Below are 22,875 nucleotides of genomic sequence, written 5' to 3'. Positions count from 1 at the left end.
CATGTTGGAGTCACAAAAACGACTCCCCAAAACCAATGGGGGACGTCACGGACGCTACGTCCATTCTTTTTACAGTCTATGATGAAAACTAATGGAAGACCCAAAATAAACAATAAACTGTGGATGAGCTCCTCCTCACCTTGATAGATGCTGATCAGGACCCATATTAGAAAGGTCTTGAAGGACAGAGGTCGACCCTGTGGAGCAGAACCAGACGACACATTAGTCAGTCATTTTTTTCATAGTGTTGTCTCCACGGTAACCACAGAGGAGGAGGGGGAGGAGGAAAACAGGTTTGGTGTTTGTTTTAATTTGTTTTTTTACCTTCAACAGATCTTTGTATAACTCTGGGTACAACATGGCGACCTCTGACTTGACGTCCTTGTCCAGCACCAGAGAGAAGACGGGGAACATGGTGTAGATGGTGGAGTAGCTGAAACAGACAACGTCATGTGTCCTCAGTCAGAAGAGAGAGGGGGTGGGGGATGTGGGGGGTAAAAATGGCACAGGGACAAAAAAAAAGTTTCACACATTTCATTGTTAGATTCATTAGAGATGCATCAGTGTTGCAGTCAGTCAGTCAATACTTTCAGATTTTCCCCTTCTCGTGTTTCAGCGGCGCCTCAACACGGAGGAAATGCCACAGGGACACGGAGCCAAATGCTCTCGAGATAAGTCATCGCCGTTCTTACCCAATAATCAGAAATCCTTGGTAGAGTGGGACTGAAGCAAAGTAGAAGACAGAAGAGAAAACCGCCTGAGGACAGAGAGGAACAGAGGATTTTAGTTTACATTTAGTCTTATTCTTATTCTCTCTGGTGATAACACAGATGATGATGATGATGATGATGAACAGGTAACCACAATCTGATTGGTCCATTCGCTGCACTACCAGTCAAAAGTTTGGACACTTTTCTTTACTTTTCATCACTTTCTACATTGTAGATTCAAATTGAAGACATCAAAACCATGAAGGAACTCATATGGAGTTATGTAGTTAACACAAAAGTAGAGCTGCAACTAACGATTATTTTCATTATGGATTAATCTGTCGATTATTTAAATGATTAGTCGATTCGTTGTTTGGTCAATAAAATGTAAAAAACCACCAGGCGACGTCCTCAAATGTCTTGTTTTGTCCACAAACCAAAGAGAGACTCAGTTTATTGTCATAAAGGAACAAAGAAACTAGAAATATTCACATTTAAGAAGCTGAAATCAGAGAATTTTGACTTTTTTTCTTTAAAAAAACTACTCAAAATGATTATCAAAATAGTTGACGATTCATTTAATAATTGAATATTGTGTAATTGATGAATTGTTGCAGCTCCACAACAAAGTGTTAAAGCAGAATATGTTTTTTATATAAGATTGATATATAAGATTTGCATTGATGTCAGCTTTTCTCAGACTTTAGATTCAGTCACCAGCTTCATGAGGTCGTCACTTTTGTGTTTACTACATAACTCCATATGTGTTCCTTCATAATTTTGATGTCTTCAGTTTAACCTTCCTCTTGTGTTTGGGTCGCCACTAACCCGTTTTTAGGTTTTTAATGCATAAAAAGTACCACATTAATTTGTTTATAGCATCAAGGCTTTTTGACTTTGTCAGGAACCTCTATTTAAACAAAATAAAACAAAAGATTTTTAACAAAATTCTCAAATGCTCTGGTTGAAATTATAACATTTGTGTTGTTAGGGTCGGTTTGGACCCGGTTATAACGATAAGAACAATAATGAGAGTTAAAACTGAAATCGTAAGTGTAAAACCAACCTTTTCATGGACAAATTGGATGGTAAAAATAAGGTTTTAGTGTGTTTTACAGCTGATTTAAGACTCGGGTCCAAACCGACCCTAACACAAGAGATGGCAGCAGAAAGCCGACACAAGACAAAGGTTAAATCTATAACGTAGAAAGTAATAAAAAATAAAGAAAGAAGCTGTGTCCAGACTCTTGACTGGTGTAAATCAGTGCAGAGACGCTTCACTCGCTCTGAGTCTGGACTCTGGTTTCAAACATCTGGATGATGCCAGTCTGGAGCAGACGAGACCCAGCTGCTGCGGTCGGTGTTAAAGGGATAGTTCACCGAAAATTGAAATTTCACTCATTATCTCCTCCCCCTCATGTGGACTAAGGGCTGGGAGAAGTTTCAGAGTCCTCCGTGGCTTCTCTGAGTTACAGGGGGTCTCGGCGTAGCAGTGCATGTCCATATAACGGTTGTAAATGGATACCAACTGTCTTCGTAACAAAAAGACACACCAAACAACATCCAAATTCCTCCATGCTGCTCGTATATAATGTCCGTCTTGTATTGAAGCCCCAAAATGCGAAATTGTCACGAAAAAAAATTAAATAAGTCTATATTTCAAGCTTGTTTTGTAGCGGAAGCTTCTACAGAACAAGGTTGAAATATGGACTTAATACATTTTTTTCGGGACAATTTCACATTTCGGGGCTTCAATACAAGAGGGACATTACATACGAGCAGCATGGAGGTATTTGGATGTTTTTTGGTGTGTCTTTTTGTTACAAAGACAGTTGGTATCCATTTGCAACCGTTATATGGACATGCACTGCTACGCCGAGACCCCCTTTCAATTTCAATTTCAATTTCAATTTTGGGTGAACTATCCCTTTAATGTGACACATGTGGGAGGAGGAGGAGGGGGGTGGGGGCTCCCTGAGATCCCTAACGTCCACGATGTGATGAGTCACGGGCTGTCCCTCCACAGCGGGGGCTGAGGTTGGACTGGGACATGGGAACTGCACTGTGTTGTAGTGTTGTAGTGGTGTGTGTGTGTGTGTGTGTGTGTGTTGTAGTGGTCGGGGGGGTTCATAAGGTCACCGGGAGCCCACTCCTCTGAGTCACCGAGCACCTCGCCCTTCCTTGACCACCCTGAACTTCTCCTCACCCTGAGGTTTCTGCTGCTGCTGTGGAACAAACTCCTCGTCCTCCTTCAGACCAGATCTGACACTTCTGCCTCAAAGTTTAAAGTGGAAAAACTAAATTCTCACCTTAAGTTTGAGCACAGACCTCCGAGTCACGTGTTACAGGGACGCACCGATCCCATATGGAGATAGAATATCGGCCCAAATATCGACTAAATGCAGTGTATAAATAAAAAAAAGGGACTTTTAATGTTGTGTGATCTGTGAAATGTTTATGAGTCGCACTATGTCACATACTGTATCAGCAGCAACAAACACAGAGAAACGATGTTTTACAAGGTTAGGAAAGTAATGTTAAAGGGATAGTTCAACATCATGGCAAATTGGCCCATTGCCATAATCCCTATAGTTTTAGCAGTAGGTTCGTTGCCTTTAATTGTCGGTGCAAGCTATTTTTAGAACGGCGGAGCAGAGCCGTGAGCTGCTCAGAGCTACGCTACGGAAGCTAATGGGATTTCTTGGTTTCCCTCATCAAACTCATCAAATACACAATCCAACAACTCCACAACGCTCTGGTGGACAAGTTGTGACCTGCAGGGAAATTCATGTAAAACCGTTGATGCACGTTGCCTTCAGGGACAGTTTTTCATCAAGCAGTCTCTGCATTTCCCTCTAAAACAACTCTGTCTGGTAACGTTGTGTTATTATCTCATAGCGTGGTGAATGTGCAGGTCACAACTTGTCCACCAGAGCGTTGTGGAGTTGTTGGATTGTGTATTTGATGAGTTTGATGAGGGAAACCAAGAAATCCCATGAGCCTCCGTAGCGTAGCTCTGAGCAGCTCACGGCTCTGCTCCGCCGTTCGAAAAATAGCTTGCACCGACAAACCTGCAGCCCTACAGTAGCTTTTAAACTACGGTTTAATGTTTTACAGTTGAAGTGCAGCTTTGTTTTCTGTGGCTGAAACGTGAGGTTTGATTGGAAACAGTCTGTGAACTTCACTGTCCACAGTTCATGTACAATAACACAGAATATTAAATTTAAGTTTTCAGAAGCTGTTCTCATGGCATTCATTTGACTTTCTCTGTAATTACTGCTTCTATTCTCTCTTCAGTAAATGACCACCAGAGACTTTGTTCTGAATGACTCGGTTGTTGTTTAACAGTAGACATCCCCATTATAAAATGCAATAATAATATATAAAAATCATCCATTAAGATCTAATCTTGTTCCACTCTCTTGCTCTGACGAACACAGTATGTGATGTATTATATAAGTCAATACAGATGTTTTCATTTTGTTGAGTTATGTGCAACTTGGAGGCCAAAATAAAAAAGTGCAGATTCTGTGGTTGGGTATTTTTTTTGCAGATTGAAACTCACTGTTGTGAAAAACGCTGTAAAAACCATCAGTTTCAGTCGGTTTAAAACACAGAAGCAGCGAGGGAGCGTACCGTACCTGCATGGTGCTGATGCACAGGCTCCGGTGGATGACGAACTGACTCAGAGCTGCAGAGCGTTTGTAGCTGTTGCGGCCGTGGACCATGAGGAGTCGACCCAAATGTTTGAACTGAGTCACGGAGAAGTCGGCCGCCAAGGAGGCCTGCTTTCCTTCCTGTCAAACACACACACAGCAGCAGCGAGGGCAGTGAGGACACGACAACACGACCTGAAAACCAGCACTTTCACTGCCCACTGAAATAATATAAACATGGACCGACCGGTGCTTTGAAAAAAAAAAAAAAAAACGAGGCCGAGGGGAAAAATAGTCATTAAAAAAATAATCAAATCAAACCATTAGAGTCGAAACATGACTGAATTCTCCACATTAATCTACAATGATAAGTAGGACAGCAGCTAATTAACCCACTTGATCTATTCATGTTCGGATTATTTTCTCCATAAATCGTGTTGGAAACTTTCTGATATTTCACAAAATCAAAAACCCAAGATGATGATGATGTAAGACTTCAAAAACGTTCTTCAGTCTGATCGGCTTTTCAAAACCACAAAATATTCAATTCAACGTCACAGAAAACAAAGGAAAAACCCACAAAATATTCACATTTCAGAACAAAGTGTTGGTGCAAACGACTTTCGACTGGTGTCTGGACCATGAAACATCAACATTAGAACTGTTGTGGATTTTTCTCAGTTGGTCAATGACTGATTAAATGTTTAAAGGGGAACTCTACGAGTCTGGTCGCTTTTTCTCTGTTTTATTGACTTTTTTCTCCACGGAGTTCCCCCTGCAGTTTCGTGCATATTTTACAACACTGTGGTAAAGACTCACAGTAAAGACTAACCTTCCTCCCATGTGCATTTGTTTTCAATGAAGGCGGCGATAAATCAATCCGTGGAGCGATATCTACTGAGGTGGGTAACGTTAACTAGTGATTACAGATTACGGGTCGTGTGTGTCGTAGCGCCGTAAAGCAGACTCTGATCTTACAAGGTTGGTTTTCAGCCAAGAGACGCTAGGTGGAAGACAGAGAGCCTCCATTCTCCCTGGAACTAGTTACAAGTCATTGATTTCAATGGTTTTCAAAGTGTGGTCGGGGGACCCCCAGGGGTCCTTGAGAGGGTTCAAGGGGGTCCCCAACTTTTTCTTGAAATATTACCACTTTTTTCTAGAATTTTTAACTTTTTAAAAACATTTTTTTTTACCACTTTTATTATAATAAGTATTTTTTACTTTAAAGGGACAACGAGGAGTTTCTATTTGGTTATAAAAAAGTCTCACGTTAATGTGGATGAATCTACGTTACCCACACTTGTTAATGGCTCCATTTTCAATAAATATATCGTTTTGTCTCTATCGTTATTTTGTTATTTTAATTAATGGTGGAAATGCTGGGCGAGCCGACCAGCGTTTCTTTACTTTCGGTTTCGCGGACGCTCATGAGAATAACGCCGCCGTATTGCCGTTTATGGACGGAACTACAACGGTATGTGATCGTCTTCAAACCTCTGACTTAAATTCTTGATGAATGAAAACATGAGTCTGTCTTGCGCCGGTCAAAGAATTTCACAGGCTCATAAATGTAGCGTGAAAACGCTTCGCTTTTCCAAAACTCCTCGTTGTCCCTTTAAAAAAAAGAAAGAAATTTAACCACTTTTTCAAGATTTTTCTTTAAACTTTTTTTTTGAGAAATTTTACCAGTTCCTTTTAAACTTTTGAGAAATTTTATACTTATTATAAATTATATACTTTTTTCAAGAAAATATTTAACTTTTTTTTTTTTTGGATTTTTTGGGAAATCTTACCACTTTTTCCTAGAATTTTTTTTAAAAATGTGTATCACTTTTATGTAAAAAAAAAAAAATCTAGAATTTTCTCTACAATATTTCCACAAATTCACACCATTGGCCCTAATCTGAACATATACATTGACTAAAAAAGTAATTTTCTTCAGTCTCTGAACAAATATTTGTGTATAATAATAGTTATGGATCTGAGTATGGCATCTTTTTATTAATGTCTTCCTAAAATTGATTTATTTTAACTTGATTTACTGTATTTTTAACTTGGCCTTATTACACAATAATTTTACTTGTATGATTGTTTTTGTTTTATCATTGCTTGCATTTTTTTATTGTCTATCACTGATTATTGATTAATATTGTTTTTAATTGTTTGATGTTTTGTTTAAAGCACCTTGAGATGCATTTTATGTATGAAAGGTGCTATATAAATACAATTATTATGATTATTATTATTAATAATAATTAAGGTCAAAATCCCACATAGTTCCTCTTTAATTAACAGTTTCACCTCTAAGAACCAGGTCGACACTCTGCCTCCACCGTCTCTGCAGCTTTACAGCCTGATTACTTTTATCTCTATCTGTTAACTTTAAACAGTCAGATGTGAGACTGTTGTCAAGTTTCTGCAGATTTTTGTTAAAAAACTGCAGCAGCATCACTGTGTCAGGTCCATGTCAGAGCCGACAGCCATCTTGACAGGAAACACAGAGAGAGACAGAAACGTACTGTACGAGAGGCGGCCGGCTGATGAGAGCCAAACTCTTACTTTTACTTAAAACACACAGAAAAAAAAAGAAAGAAACATCCTGTCATCTTCGTTTCCTCTGCTCAGACAATAGATCCTCATAAAGAGGAATCATCTGTGCGCTCGTCCCTGCTGCTACATTATGTCTCTGGACGTGAGAGAAATCTTGACAGGAAACGCGGCGAGAGAGAATGTGTGCGAGCAATGAGCATCACGTCAATGCGAGGCGATGAGATGGAGCGAATCTTACTTTTCCCTCCACTCCCACGCCACAGTCGGCTTCCTGGATCATGCTGACATCGTTTCCTCCGTCCCCTAAGAGAAAACAAAAAGCCATGGAGGTGTCAGGATTCACATCGGTGACTCAACAATACAAAAACATATTTCACCGGGGCACTCCCTGATTCAAAGATCGCAGCGGCGGACGGACGGGGGGGAATTTGCTGAGTGATTTAATGGAGCTGGAATTAATTGGAACACATTCATAAAAAATATCTTCAACAAAAACACAGTGTGGTCACGTACGAAGCAGATCAACGCTCCGGTCAGAGAGCTGTAACAGGAAACTGTGCACAAGTAATAATAATCTTAATCTGTGCTACACTGCCAATGAGTGAGAACCGCTTAAGATATGGAAACAGTTAAAGGGATAGCTCAACATTTTGGCAAATTGGCCCATTGCCATAATCCCTATAGTCATAGCAGTAGGTTCGTTACCTTTAATTGTCGATGCAAGCTGTTTTTAGAACGGCGGAGCAGAGCCGTGAGCTGCTCAGAGCTTCGCTACAGAGGCTCATGGGATTTCTTGGTTTCCCTCATCAAACTCATCAAATACACAATCCAACAACTCCACAACGCTCTGGTGGACAAGTTGTGAGCTGCACATTCACCACGCTATGAGATAATAACAGAACGTTACCAGACAGAGTTGTTTTAGAGGGAAATTTGTGTAAAACCGCTGATGCGCGTTGCCTTCAGGGACAGTTTTTCATCAAGCAGTCTCTGCATTTCCCTCGAAAACGGCTCCATTTCGTAACGTTCCGTTATTATCTCATAGCGTGGTGAATGTGCAGGTCACAACTTGTCCACCAGAGCGTTGTGGAGTTGTTGGATTGTGTATTTGATGAGTTTGATGAGGGAAACCAAGAAATTCCTTTAGCCTCCGTAGCGTAGCTCTGAGCAGCTCGCGGCTCTGCTCCACCATTCTAAAAATATCTTGCACCGACAATTAAAGGTAACAAACCTACTGCTGTGACTATAGCGATTATGGCAATGGGCCAATTTGCCAAAATGTTGAACTATCCCTTTAAGATTTTGCTAATTAGTTTCTTTTCTTTCTTTTTTTTCATTATTATAATTATTATTATATTATTGGTGCGTGTGCAATGCTCTGAAGGTCTTAAATGTTTCCTACTGTGTGTGTGTGTGTGTGTGAATATGTTAAAATCCAATCAAAACATTCAAATATAGAAATACTCTACTAAAGGTTAATAACAATGAAATGAATCATCGTGGTCCAGCTCTAGGTGTCACCATCATCTAGTGCATTAATGTACATTATGGCGCTTTACTTTATGGCTGAACCAGCTGGGCGTGTTGGAGAAGACAAACAGATGAATAGTTTTTTTCTTGAGGAGGATGTGGAGAGAGGTTGTTTTGTTTTTTAACGGTAAATCTTCCACTCACCGACAGCGCAGGTGAGCTTCCCCGTGCGCTCCTGCAGCAGCCGCACGATCTGAGCCTTCTGGGTGGGCGTGCAGCGGCAGCAGACCACAGCAGGGCACTGACAGGCCAGCTCCATGAACTCATACTCATAGTATTTCAGACAAACCTGCAAAAACAGAGAGACGCCATCAAAACTAAAAAAAACAACAACAACAAAATAACAAAAGGGGCGTTGAGCAGCTCAGGCCGCAGCGTTTAACTGATCTGCTCCTCTTGCAGCTACAGTTTAACCAGCGCTGCAGTTTAAAAAGTCTAAGTGTCTAACCACAGATACCACTTCCAGAGATTCTTCAGTGGCTCTGATATTATCATGCATTGCACAGAAAACATGTCAGACTTTCATAAGGAGAGATAAATCACACACACACACACACTCACACACACACTCACACACACTCACCTCAAGCGAGTCCCCTGATATGACCAGAGCGCAGTCGTGTTTTCTCCTGAAAGCGTTGAGCTCCAGGTGGGCCTCGCCTCGTGTCGTCACCTGTGGGCGAAGGAAGGCGACCACGTTTATAACCAACACAGACACAAGATTATTATCAACGATGACAATCTGTCAGCTTCTGCATCCTGATGGTTATCGGAGAGAACAAACAGCAGCTGCAGCGACGACAGAACGTTGGAGCAACTGAAGATCTGCAGCACGCAGCACGACCAAGCTACGGTGAAAAATATTCTGATAACAGATCGTTTTAGTCATTTTCAATCAATTTGTTGGTATTTTTTTACTGAAAAAAGACTTTTTAACTGCAAAAAATAAAAATTTTCATCCATTTCTGATGTTTTATGAATGAAAATAATGGAGATATGAACTGATATTAGAGATATTAGATATTCGAACATTATGAATGCAGCACGCGCAACCAAGCTACGGTGAAAAATATTCTGATAACTGATCGTTTTAGTCATTTTCAATCAATTTGTTGGTAATTTTTTTACTGAAAAAAGACTTTTTAACTGTAAATTTTCATGCAATGTTAAATTTGTCATCCATTTCTGATGTTTTATGAATGAAAATAATGGAGATATGAACTGATAATAGCAGCCAGCCACATATTGTTTCCATTATTATAATAGAATAAAATGCTGTTCAAGTCTGAGCACGACAAAACAAAACAAAAACAGAAATCTGAATTAACGTCATTGATTCATGAAACAGACTGGATGAGTCAAGTCTTACCGGCTGCGTACGGGAAATTAATTTAACTCATGTTCAGCACAATGGATCACAGAAACATTTTCACTTGTAAAACTCCAAAAAACTGAGTGCGTTAAGATTTACGAGATCTTTTAATGTGAGTTTTTATGTTGGTGTCTGTATGTTTATGTTTAACTGAGCCCAAACTGACAGTTTTTGAATTGAATTGAATTGAATTGAATTATTAGAGCATGTTTTGAATCAACTTCATTATATAAAATCTGCATAGACGTGAACAGTTAAATTCTCTGCAGCTGTGTGCAGATATTAATGTTTATTATTATGACCTACAAACATTATGAATATGACAACGTAATAAAACTCAGATGCATTGGTGTGCGGAAGTTAAATTTGTTGACAGATGCTTTAACAAACACAACAAGAAGTGAGTGTAATGCGGTCGTTATCGTAGCGCAGCATGAGTGAACGAGAAGAGAAGAGGTAGTGAAGTCTTAATTGGAAAGGGAAACTGGGAAGTGGGGGGAAAATGTAAAATCAAGCGTGGAGCTTCCTCACTCACGACTTGTGTCAGGTTCAAATATAGATTTAGAAAACGCTCCAGAAATGCGGCTCTGACAGAGAGCATGCGGTGTTAATCTGTCAGCGGGAGCCCGAATATCCTTCAACCGCTGACTATTCATACGTCAATCCAGATCGGGCCGTCGGTGGCCACGAGGAAGCTAATCCAGATGTATGTGTCGAGGCCCAGTCAGCACTCCACCGTCCGTCCGCTGGGACTCAGGTTTTCAAGCCGTGCCAACCATTGTTATTCTCTTCCAGTAACCGCAAGTTGTACGCAAGTTGTAACCTTCCTACATGGCAGCGGCTCCTGCAGCAACTGGCTCGGAGCCAGAGGGGAAGAGAGAGACTATCAAAGCCTGAAACCTGCAAAACAAATTAGGAAGTGAGCCCTGTGTGCATGTTCCCTCAGGGAGCGGTTCAGCTGGTTTCTCCCTCCTCTCTCTTGTTTGTTCTCTCTGACAGCGGCTTGGATGCTTCGGCCGGTGGGCGGTGATTTATTCGGCCGTGGTCGATGCCGGCCCGGGGTCTCTGCAGGTTTCACCAGCTCAAATTTAAGACTTTTTAAGACCTTTTTAAGACCAATCAATGGAATAATCTAGAATTAGAAATCAAACTGTGCAACACACTTAACAGATTCAAAAAGTTATTCAAAAATAATATTATTCATAAATATAAAACTGATTTATAAATACCAGTGTGCTTATAAACTGCTGTATGTAGAATATGCAGGGTTTTTTTTTGTTGTTCTGTAAAAAAAAAAAGTAAAATGAGTGAACGGAAAATGTTAATTTAAGAAGGGTAAGCAAAATAAGCTGATGCTTCAGCCTACACCTTTTTGGTCAAAGTGAATTGTATTGCTTGTTGCGTTTTTGTTCTGATTTGTTCTGATTTGTTTTGTTTTGTATTTATACCTTTATATTTGTCTATTGTATTTGTTTTTATAAGACCGAAATAAACACACTAAAAAAAACATTATGGATGAAATGTAAGACCTATCATGACAAATAAAAAAAACGTACAAAAGAAATTTTGAAATTTAGAAATTGATTGCAATATCTAAGTTGCATGTTAGGCTTGTTTGTAGTTTAAAATACATTCAATAAAGCACAATGAAGTGTCGAAGGAGCATTTTATTGAGCATTTGCGGTAGCAAGGGCTCTACCATAACATTTTTCCCCAAGGAGCACGCATAAAGTGAACGCCTAAAGAAATTAGGGAGCGAAATTAAAAATGTTTATGTAACTCATTGTTTATTTAATTCACTGGCAACCAACAGGCAGATGGCTTTAAGCCTTGAATAATGTTAAGGGTCAAACGTGACCCATTTTTACAATGGAGAACAGTAAAAACACCAACATTTCACCTTTGGCCTGAAATGTGATGACTTCTAATGTGACCCAGAATAGACAAACATGGAAATATTTCAACTTCTTTTATCAATCTGATCTGATCTGTGCGCCTAAATCATTTTCCCGGTTCGTACATGTATTTTTTTTAGGGTCAAATGCGAGTGAAATGCTCGCCCATGATGGGCATGAGAAAATTTAAGACCTGTCTAAAATTATTTAAGACTTGAACACAATAATTCAACAAATTTAAATCATTTTAAAGGGATAGTTCACCCAAAATTCAAATTTCACTCATTATCTACTCACCCTCATGTCAACTAAGAGCTGTGAGAATTTTCAGAGTCCTCCGTGTCTTCTCTGAGTTACAGGGGGGTCCGTGCAGCAGTATTTGTCCATATAATGGTTGTCAATGGATACCAACTTTCTTCGTCCAAAAAGACACACCAAAAAACATCCAAATACCTCCATGCTGCTCGTGTGTAATGTCCCTCTTGTATTGAAGCCCCAACATGAGAAATTGTTCTGAAATTTCTGAAAATTCTCACAGCTCTTAGTTGACATGAGGGTGAGTAGATAATGAGTGAAATTTGAATTTTGGGTGAACTATCCCTTTAAGGCCTAAAATTTAGATTTTCAAATTTTAGACCCCACGGATACCCTGTTGTGTATGTATGTGTGTGTGTGTGGGGCTGAATGACCACGAAGCAAATGGGCCTTGGCACAAGGAGGACGGTGGTGGATGCCCGTGGGTCGACTGCGTTGAACTGGGATGAACCTTGTGCTGCTGCTAAACATCGATATGTAAAACAACACCGGAGACATGAGGAGGTTGTTGTTGTTGTGGTTGTGAACTCACGGGTCTGAAGATGTGGATGTCCTGGTTGCGGGTGATCAGATGGGCGTTCTTGGCCGTGCATGTGGCCGTCTCCAGCTTGTCTCCTGTCAGCATCCAAACCTAATTCAATAGGAACCAAAGAAAAACATGTAGTGAGGAGGGAATAGGGTTTCTGCAGGTTTCACCAACTCAAATTAAACAGATAGTTCTGTTTCACAATTTCACTCATTATCTACAGGTCTTAATTTCCTTATGCCGGCATGTAGCGCTCAATAAAATGCTCCCGCGACACTTCATTCTGCTTTATTGAATGTATTTTTTAACTACAAATACTTTGCAAGTAATTTTGTGACTCTTCTATTGTACGTTTTTTGTTTGTCATGATATATAGGTGTTAAATTTCATCCATAATGGTCTTAAAAAGTCTTAAAGAGATAGTTCACCCAAAATTCAAATTTCACTCATTATCTACTCACCCTCATGTGGACTAAGGGCTGGGAGAAGTTTCAGAGTCTTCCGTGGCTTCTCTGAGTTACAGGGGGTCTCGGCGTAGCAGTGCATGTCCATATAACTGTTGCAAATGGATACCACCTGTCTTTGTAACAAAAAGACACACCAAAAAACATCCAAATACCTCCATGCTGCTCATATGTCCGTCTTGTATTGAAGCCCCGAAATGCGAAATTGTCCTGAAAGCTTGTTTGTACCCACCCAGTTCACGGCTCCGCAAATCGCGCGAGATTCCGGCAGAGCAACACTTAGAGCTTCCGCTACAAACAAGCTTAAAACATATACTTATTTATTTTTTTTCGGAACAATTTCTCATGTTGGGGCTTCAATACAAGAGGGACATTACAGACGAGCACTATGGAGGTATTTGGATGTTTTTTGGTGTGTCTTTTTGGATGAAGAAAAGTGGTATCCGTTCTCAATCGTCATATGGACATGCAGTGCTGCACGGAGCCCCGCTGTAACTCAGAGAAGCCACAGAGGACTCTGAAACTTCTCCCAGCCCTTTAATTAGAAATTTTAATTTTGGGTGAACTATCCCTTTAAGACTTTTTAAGACCATTATGGATGTAATTTAACACCTATATATCATGACAAACAAAAAACGTACAATAGAAGAGTCACAAAATTACTTGCAAAGTAAATTGGCTGCAATATAGAAGTTGCACGTTGGGTTTGTAGTTAAAACATACATTCAATAAAGCAGAATGAAGTGTCGTGGGAGCATTTTATTGAGCGCTACATGCCGGCATAAGGAAATTAAGACCTGTCTAAAATGACTTCAATGAATTTAAGACTTTTTAAGGCCTACAATTTTAGCCTGTTTTAGACTTTTTAAGAAGAAACCCTTTAAGACGACACGCTGAGGTCTGAGGAGAAATTCCAGCCGATTGCAACATATAATCCATCAAATCTGTCGGTTAAATCAGTTAAACAAAAGATCAGAGAGTCTAAACACCTCATCAGGCCCAAAGCTACAGACTTATCTTCCTTAAAACAGGAGACAGACTCCAGTTGTCTGATTCTTTTAGACGCTGTTTATAGCAGAAAATATAAATGATTGATTCATTTTAATTACATTTTTTAATCAGTACTGGTTTAAGGTGTTTGAGTTCACAATGTACGGAAGCGTATTGCATTCACTTGAGTGTTTTGGTTTGTTTTTTTGACTAATTTTTTTCTGTGTTAATGAGATTTAAAAATCCCGCGAGAAGTAACGTTTAACCGCTGCAGTCAAATCTCCACTTCATCACGGACACATCCATGGATATGCTCCACAAAGTCGAGCTATCACCGGCATTGTGGATTTTCAAAGGAAAGCCCCACTCATCCCACTCATTTTTCTTATTTCCACTGTGTTCCCAGTAAATTCAGATTTATCTTGAAAGGAAACGACCTGTTATTACAGAACACCACCTCAGATAGTGTCACTAAAAATATCAGAGCAGTCTGACGTAGCAATCTTTATTTTGAAATCAGTCCTTACTGTACGTTACTTGCAGCTGGGAGCTTCTCGCGGGATTTTGAAATCTCAATAGCTAAGTCAGAAAATAATTACCTTGAAAAACAGAAAAATTTATTCAAATAAATTACTCAGAAAAACAGGATTTTTAAAAAATGATTCAAGTGAATGCAATACGCTTCCGTAACAATGCAATGAAAATTACTTTTCACAACTATTCAAAGTTGGACAGAGTACTCGACCCCAGTACTTGAGTAAGAGTACAAATACTACTGGTCAAAATTTACTCCGTTACAAGTAAAAGTAGCTCAGTTGACATGTTACTCGAGTAAGAGTAAAAAAGTACTTGCTTTCACTTTAAGTAAAAGTAAGAGTAAGAGTAAATTTCTTATTTTTCACATCAATGAATTACTATAATTTTTTCTAAATGAATTTAAGGAGCTTTTAACTCTTGTTTGTGAGAATGAACTCTTTGAAAGCAGCTGCACTGATGTGCTGCTTTTAGGGGTTAGGGTTTCCTTCTTTGACAAACACAGCTTGTGTCCAATAGGATTTTACAGGGTATCCTTGGGGTCTTAAACAGTCTAAAATTTGAAAATCTAAATTTTAGGCCTCACAATGTCTTAAATTTGTTGAATTATTGTGTTCAAGTCTTAAATAATTTTAGACAGGTCTTAGATTTTCTTATGCCCACCATGGACGAGCATTTCACTCGCATTTGCAAAATACATGTACGAACCGGGAAAATCACAAAAAAGAAAGATCACAACCTGCGATCATTCAAAAACTACAAGTCCCACAATTCTCTGGCCTCAACGCACCAATAACAGTAGTTAGGTGTAAGTAAGGGAGAGTGGAGCTGTCGGTGAAAAGAGGAAACAACGCCACACTGGTCCTGTTCTATGTTGTTCCTTCACACCGAATTTTCGCTTTGTGTTCGGTGAACACACCGTCACGTGGAGAAATGAGAACCTACCTGTCCAGATAGATAACACTAGAGCTCAGAGAGAGGAAACCAGTTTTTAGCTTTAGTTATATTTTGGGTGGACTGACCGTACTGGACCGTGCGTGAGCCAAAGTTTTTAACCACAGTGACTAATCACTTTTCTGGCTCTCTCTTGCACACAAAGCCAAAACCTTGTTTCCATTTAAATGTGGTCAAATATTTTACATGTGCCAACCGGCCGCCATTAAAAACATTTCCATGTAATTAATTCAAATGTTCGACAGACTTGGCTTTCATCTGCCATTTGATGCGTGATTGGATCTTGGTAGGTCGACATGAAAAACACACTTTGTCTTCTTTGTTTTTTTGTAATTTGTTGCTGCTACTGTGAGCTGCGAGGCCGTGACCCCATCCGTCCCAGCAGCAGCAGCAGCATTATTAAAGGGATAGTTCACCCAAAATTCAAATTTCACTGATTATCTACTCACCCTCATGTTGACTAAGGGCTGGGAGAAGTTTCAGAGTCCTCCTCCGGGGTCTCGGCGTAGCAGTGCATGTCCATATAACGGTTGCAAATGGATACCAACTTTCTTCGTCCAAAAAGACACACCAAAAAACATCCAAATACCTCCATAGTGCTCGTCTGTAATGTCCCTCTTGTATTGAAGCCCGGACATGAGAAATTGTTCCACCGGTCAGTGCAAATCACGTGAGATTTGCACTGACGGAGGCAGAGCAGTGAACCGAGACACTGGGAGCTTCCGCTACAAACAAGTTTAAAATAGACTTATTTAATTTTTTTCGGAACAATTTCTCATGTCGGGGCTTCAATACAAGACGGGCATTACAGACGAGCAGTATGGAGGTATTTGGATGTTTTTTTGGTGTGTCTTTTTGAACGAAGAAAGTTCACAACCATTATATGGACAAATACTGCTATGCCGAGACCCCCTGTAACTCAGAGAAGGCACATGAGGGTGAGTACCAGATAATGAGTGAAATTTGAATTTTGGGTGAACTATCCCTTCAACAGCAGCAGCAGTAACAGACCTTGATGCCGGCGTTGCGGAGGATCTCCAGCGTGGGCCGGACGTCGGTCTGGAGCTGGTCCTCCACCCCGGTCAGACACAGCAGCTCCATCTCCATCTCCAGACTCTCAATCACCGTGGCAACCTTCAGAGAGCGGTCATGGACGCTGAGCTTGGCCTGGACGTACCGAGCCTGCAGAGGAGAGGAGGAGAGGAAGAGATGATGAGACTGGGATCAACAAGGTAGAACCGCTGCAGGATCAAAGACGAGAAGAGAAGCGGCCGGGAACAAGAGGAGAACGGATCAGTCTGAACCTCCAGCTGCGTGAGATGAGACAAACAGGAGGAGAAGAACTTAAGATGCAGCCACAGAGACTCCACACACAGTCTGCACACATGAGCAAACTAGTATGCAGTTTGATGTTATGTTTAAAGGGATAGTTCACCCCAAAATTGAAATTTCCGAGTTATAGGGGGTCTCAGCGTAGCAGTGCATGTCCATATAACGGTTGCAGATGGATACCAACTAGGGATGCACATTTTGAATTTTTTTTCTGACCGATAACCGACGCTCGTTAACTGATTATTAACCGTTAACCGATAAGATTAAGACACTTGCGGCGCACGGCCAAAAAAAAAAAAAAAAAGTATCGCTCCAATTTTTTTTTCTTTTTTTATTGCCGTTAAATACACACGTGCGCCGCAACAGCTGATCAGTGCGCTCTGTCCCAGCTGATCGCACTCATATGGAGGTTAGATCGTCCAAGGTAGAACTGTTTTTATAAAGTGCAGCCAAACACCAGGCTGAAGGAACAGCAGAGCTCCTCTGACAGCTCCTCTGTGGAGCTGCAGGAGAGCTGCAGGTGAACAGGCTGGAGAGCAGCGACGTCCTCTTTTTTTTTTTTTTTTTTTCAGCGCCGTAGTTACAGGTGATTCACATCTATGTCCGTGTAGGCTACATTTATTGTCTGACTGCTGCACATACTGTCAGTCCTCCTGTGTAACTTTTTGCTGGGAAATATGACTGAAGGCATGTGAACTCTGCACGTGTCGACACGCCCCCATGAGTTGACGACATAAGGAGCTAATAAAATAAATAAATAACCGATAGTATTAATCGGTCAAAGTTCTTGTTATCGGTTAACGGTTAAACGGTTAATCATGTGCATCCCTAATACCAACTGTCTTCGTAACAAAAAGACACACCAAAAAACATCCCAATACCTCCATGCTGCTTGTATGTAATGTCCGTCTTGCATTGAAGCCCCGAAATGCGAAATTGTTCCGAAAAAAATTAAACGAACCGGGAAGAGGAGCTTCAAGAAGCTTCCGCTACAAAACAAACTTGAAATATAGACTTATTTAATTCTTTTCGAGACAATTTCGCATTTCGGGGCTTCAATACAAGACGGACATTACATACGAGCAGCATGGAGGTATTTGGATGTTTTTTGGTGTGTCTTTTTGTTACAAAGACAGTTGGTATCCATTTGCAACCGTTATATGGACATGCACTGCTACGCTGAGACCCCCTGTAACTCAGAGAAGCCACGGAGGACTCTGAAACTTCTCCCAGCCCTTAGTCCACATGAGGGGGAGGAGATAATGAGTGAAATTTCAATTTTGGGTGAACTATCCCTTTAATTCAGTAAAAAAGTGTGATGATGATTGTAAAAACAAAGGCGGATAGGAACTCACAGTTTCCCTCCTTTTTCTGAGCTGGTCAAGCACTTGGTGTTGTGAAAAAAGTTAAATATCTGGGCCACATAATCAGAGAGGACCTATGTGATGATGATAAACTCTATGCACAGGCCAATATGCTTGCAAGGAAATGTAATAAGTGTACAGAGGATGTAAAGACAGCCTTGTTCAGATCATATTGTACTACACTGTACACAGCAGCACACTCGTGGTGCAAGTACAGCTGCTGCAAAAATGAGAAAACTGTTTGTAGCAAGTGCTAAGTTGAATAGAGTAGGTAGGCTGAAGATAAGGCGGGAGGAGTAAATTGCTCTGAGGTACAGAATGTGAATGAAAACCAAAAGACAAAGGAAGTTGAATGAAGTAAAGTGTATTGTACACAGGTGATAAATATATACAAAATATACAGTTGGCCAAAAGCTTGGTAGTGATAAATGAATTATCAATTGACTAAGCTAAGGTAAGGTAGCTTACAATGATGCATTTCAAATATTACTTGTTTTATTGCTTGATGAAAAACTGTCCCTGAAGGCAACGCGCATCAGTGGTTTTGCATGAATTTCCCTCTAAAACAACTCTGTCTGGTAACGTTGTGTTATTATCTCATAGCGTGGTGAATGTGCAGGTCACAACTTGTCCACCAGAGCGTTGTGGAGTTGTTGGATTGTGTATTTGATGAGTTTGATGAGGGGAAACCAAGAAATCCCATGAGCCTCCGTAGCGTAGCTCTGAGCAGCTCACGGCTCTGCTCCGCCGTTCTAAAAATAGCTTGCACCGTCAATTAAAGGTAACAAACCTACACTGCAAAAACTCAATATCTTACCAAGAATATTTGTCTTATTTCTAGTCAAAACAAATCTCATTATACCTAAAATAACACTCATCACATAAAAAGTAGCTTGTTTTTAGACACTTTTTACTTCTTTCAAGCAGATTTTCACTTGAAATAAGTAGAAAAATCTGATAGTGGAGCAAGTTTTTCTTTCTTATTACAGTACAAGCACAAAAAACTTGCTTTCACTGGCAGATTTTTCTACTTATTTCAAGTGAAAATTTGTTTGAAACAAGTGAAAATGATCGAAAAACAAGATCGATTTTAGGTGATGAGTCTTATTTTAAGCGGAAACAGATTAGTTTTGACTAGAAATGAGACATTTTGACCAAAAAAAAGGACAAATGTTCTTGGAGAGATTTTGAGTTTTTGCAGTGTACTGCTATGCCTATAGGGATTATGGCAATGGGCCAATTTGCCAAAATGTTGAACTATCCCTTTAAAGTCTTGGTATGTTTTGGTCTGGGTTTTGACTACAAACCTACACAGAGATTATAAACAAACTTCTACATGAGACGTTCAAGGTCCGGCCGAGAGGATAAAGTTCCCAGTGTTTGTTTGGTGTGGAGGCAGAAGGAGAGAGAGAGAGAGCGAGGACTAGGAGACATCAACAGGTCGACGCCCATCTCCAGCCCTGCCTGCAGCTTTCAGGGCAATTTGAGAGTGAGATAAAGCAAAAATAATCTGAGTGTGACTCATACAGGAACACAAACTCTGTGTGTATGTGTGTGAATGTGAATGTGAGTCAGTCGGTGGTGACTCACTGCTGCCCACCACCACCACCAGCTCTGCTCTGCTCACACAATCACACACTTCAGCAGCAGCAGCAGCGACGGGGCCCGGGGGGGCTGAGGGCTGCAGGGGGAGGCGGCCCTGCCCTGCTCAAACAATGAGTGGGGGGGGTGCAGGAGGGGCAGGAGGGGCAGGAGGGGGGGCAGAGGTTAGCCTAATTACCCCGACAACGCACTCTGACATTTAGAAGAAAATACAGGACGTGACTGCGTTAAGCATCAAGACGGCGTTTCTGTCCGTGTCTAACGAGTTTGATATTTCTGCAATGTGAGGGTGAAATATGTGCAACGCTGCTAATGAAGTTAAGTCAGGCTCTGAGCATTAAAGGGATAGTGCAACATTTTAGTCAGATCCTCCTCTCACCATAATCCCTAGACTGCAAAAACTCAAATATCTTACCAAGAATATTTTTTAATATTATTTCTAGTCAAATTGTCATTTCTAGTCAAAACAAACCTCATTATACTTAAAATAAGACTCCTCACATAAAAAGTAGCTTGTCTTTAGACACTTTTTACTTCTTTCAAGCACATTTTCACTTGAAATAAGTAGAAAAATCGGATAGTGGAGCAAGTTTTTCTTTCTTATTATTACAAGCCCAAAAAACTTGCTTTCACTGGCAGATTTTTCTACTTATTTCAAGTGAAAATTTGTTTGAAACAAGTGAAAATGATCTAAAAACAAGTAAATTTTTTGGTGATGAGTCTTATTTTAAGTGGGAAGAGATTAGTTTTGACTAGAAATTAGACATTTTGACAAGAAATAAGACAAATGTTCTTGGAAAGGTTTTGAGTTTTTGCAGTGTATAGTCATAGCAGTAGGTTCATCATCACCTTTAATTATCGGCGCATGTTGTTTTGAGATCGGCGGGGCAGAGACGTGAGCTGCTGTACCATTCACCTCCATAGTGTTCACTGAGCAGCTCACGTCTCTGCCCCGCCGATCTCAAAACAACATGCACCGATAATTAAAGGTGATGATGAACCTACTGCTATGACTGAAGGGGTTATGGTGAGAGTAGAATCTGACCAAAATGTTGCACTATCCCTTTAAGAGAGAAAGAGTGTTTCACCTCAAAATCCTGATACTGCTCCTCCGTCAGGGATTTCTTGGAGACGACCAGCACCCTCAGACCTTCCCTCGCCATGTTTCCACACTAGAAAAACAGAGCAGAAACATCCAGATTATAAAGTCTAGTCTAGTTATTTATAATGGGAATAAAACACAAATAAGACATTACATAATAATTCATAAAAAAAAAAAAGGAAAATGTACCTCCTCTTCCAGCCAGTCGTTGTACTGGACGATGCCGGCCATCACCACGTCGGCTCCCTTCATGTAGAAGGTGATCTCTCCCGTCGACTCGTCCTAGAAAAACAAGACGAGGACGTAAAAACAACCGGGACAGGTGTCGATAACAGGTCAATCCCATGTTCGTCAATGGGAACCTGAACTTTTTTTTTTTTCTTATTATTTTAATGATCCCTTGTTGCCTAGAAATAAACGACCTATTTTGGTATTCACACAAAGTGTTTGAAAATGTTATCACGAGGAAGTGAAGTCCAGCTCCAGAATCCCAGGCTTCCTGAGCTCCAGCACGGCCAACAATAATAAAGTTAGTCATCATCAGACTTAGTCACAGGTTGTTAGGAGTTTTTTCCTCTGATAATTTTCTTTCAATATAAATCTGTGTTTTGTTTTTTTTTCTTCTTTTTCTTGTGACAGCTGCTGTGTAGCAACAGTCAAGCATCCTAGCAACAACGACTCACCCTCAAGTTATTTTCAAAATCAATCAATACATTTCCTTTGACCCACTTATTATTATTATTATTGCCTGTATTTACTATTATTTATTGCACCAGTCCATATAAATAGTTAGTATTGTGCTGTATACAGTGCATATGTAATGTATTATTATGTATTATTTGTTATGTTGCTGCTTCATGTTAAAATAAAATAAAAATATGCAGCGTGTCATGTGTCTTTTATTGGGCCATAAACAGAGGCATCATGTAAAAGTTTGTCCACCTCTGGTCCAAATGTCTGTTAATGTTAAAACAGTTCATCAAGTGGAAGATGAAATGATCTCCAAAAGACATAAAGTTAAACACGAAACACTCTTTTTCAATATTTTAATCAATATCATAGTGTATTATTTTAGTTTTCTACAGTTTCAGAGTGAAAAAGGGAAACAAAGCAGCAGCCTGAAAGAAAAAGAATGGGAAACTCAGGAGACTTGAGCTCTCAGATAACTTTGACCAAGGTATCAGACAAGAGATTTACTATTTTAACATAATAAGCTGCAACATAACAAATGCTGAAAAATTTAAAAGGGGAGGGGGTCTGAATACTTTCTGTATCCACTGTAGGACCTGTCTCATTCTATATGTCTCTAAATAAAACTACTTTGACCTTAAAGCCCACTCTACCTGATTCACTGTACTTGTTTTATCTTATTGTATTTTTCTTGATGCTTTTATGCTGTGTTTTTTTTTTTTTGCAATATTTTATATGTGATGTTTTTATGTTGTGTTTTTTGCACTATTTTATATGATGATTTTATTACAATGATTCAAACAACCTCTAGCCTCAGTGGTGCACTTAATTTCAATTTTGTCTGAACACTCAGGGTCAAATTTATCTTTATCATTATTATGCACTTATTTATTTATTATGGTTATGTCCATGTATTTTTAGATTTTGATCTATTGTTGTTTTATCTATTTCTTGTTGATTTTTATAGTGGCTTGTTGCTTTTACCTGCCATCATTGTTGTAGTGCTGTGCTCTTTGTCTCTTTGTCTTTCCATCTCCTTGTTGCCTGTCATGTATTTTAAATGTTGAAGCAGTTGCTGCAAAAACACTTACCCGTTTCGGGACAATAAAGGAATTTACTTACTTACTTACTACTTTACTTACTTACTTTATTATTATTATTATTATTTTTATTTTCGTTTTTCTATTGAAAGAGGTGCTGAAACATGGATACCTCCACGGTGCACTTCTAAGAAGCTCTGTCGTCTTCTTTTATTGTTGTTAGGATTATTATTATTATTATTATTATTA

General features: G+C 39.8%; 1 protein-coding gene across 1 annotated transcript in view; it reads right to left on the bottom strand.

Moving 5' to 3' along the window:
• Window positions 1-22,875, bottom strand: part of atp9a (ATPase phospholipid transporting 9A) — a 68,303-nt gene that overhangs the window by 10,493 nt on the left and 34,935 nt on the right. Inside the window, exons 16-26 of the mRNA XM_085782935.1 lie at window positions 21,086-21,178; window positions 20,883-20,966; window positions 16,508-16,678; window positions 12,561-12,659; window positions 9,030-9,119; window positions 8,591-8,735; window positions 7,155-7,219; window positions 4,352-4,507; window positions 693-757; window positions 325-433; window positions 140-197 (exon numbers count right to left, since the gene is read on the bottom strand). Coding sequence (XP_085639061.1) covers window positions 140-197; window positions 325-433; window positions 693-757; window positions 4,352-4,507; window positions 7,155-7,219; window positions 8,591-8,735; window positions 9,030-9,119; window positions 12,561-12,659; window positions 16,508-16,678; window positions 20,883-20,966; window positions 21,086-21,178 — 1,135 coding nt within the window. The remainder of the gene's footprint in view (window positions 1-139; window positions 198-324; window positions 434-692; window positions 758-4,351; window positions 4,508-7,154; window positions 7,220-8,590; window positions 8,736-9,029; window positions 9,120-12,560; window positions 12,660-16,507; window positions 16,679-20,882; window positions 20,967-21,085; window positions 21,179-22,875) is intronic.

This window comes from Trachurus japonicus, chromosome 7 (assembly GCF_045865225.1).
Source record: "Trachurus japonicus isolate A0001 chromosome 7, Traja_1.0".
NCBI lineage: Eukaryota > Metazoa > Chordata > Actinopteri > Carangiformes > Carangidae > Trachurus > Trachurus japonicus.
This window is presented reverse-complemented; position numbering and strand designations above follow the sequence as displayed.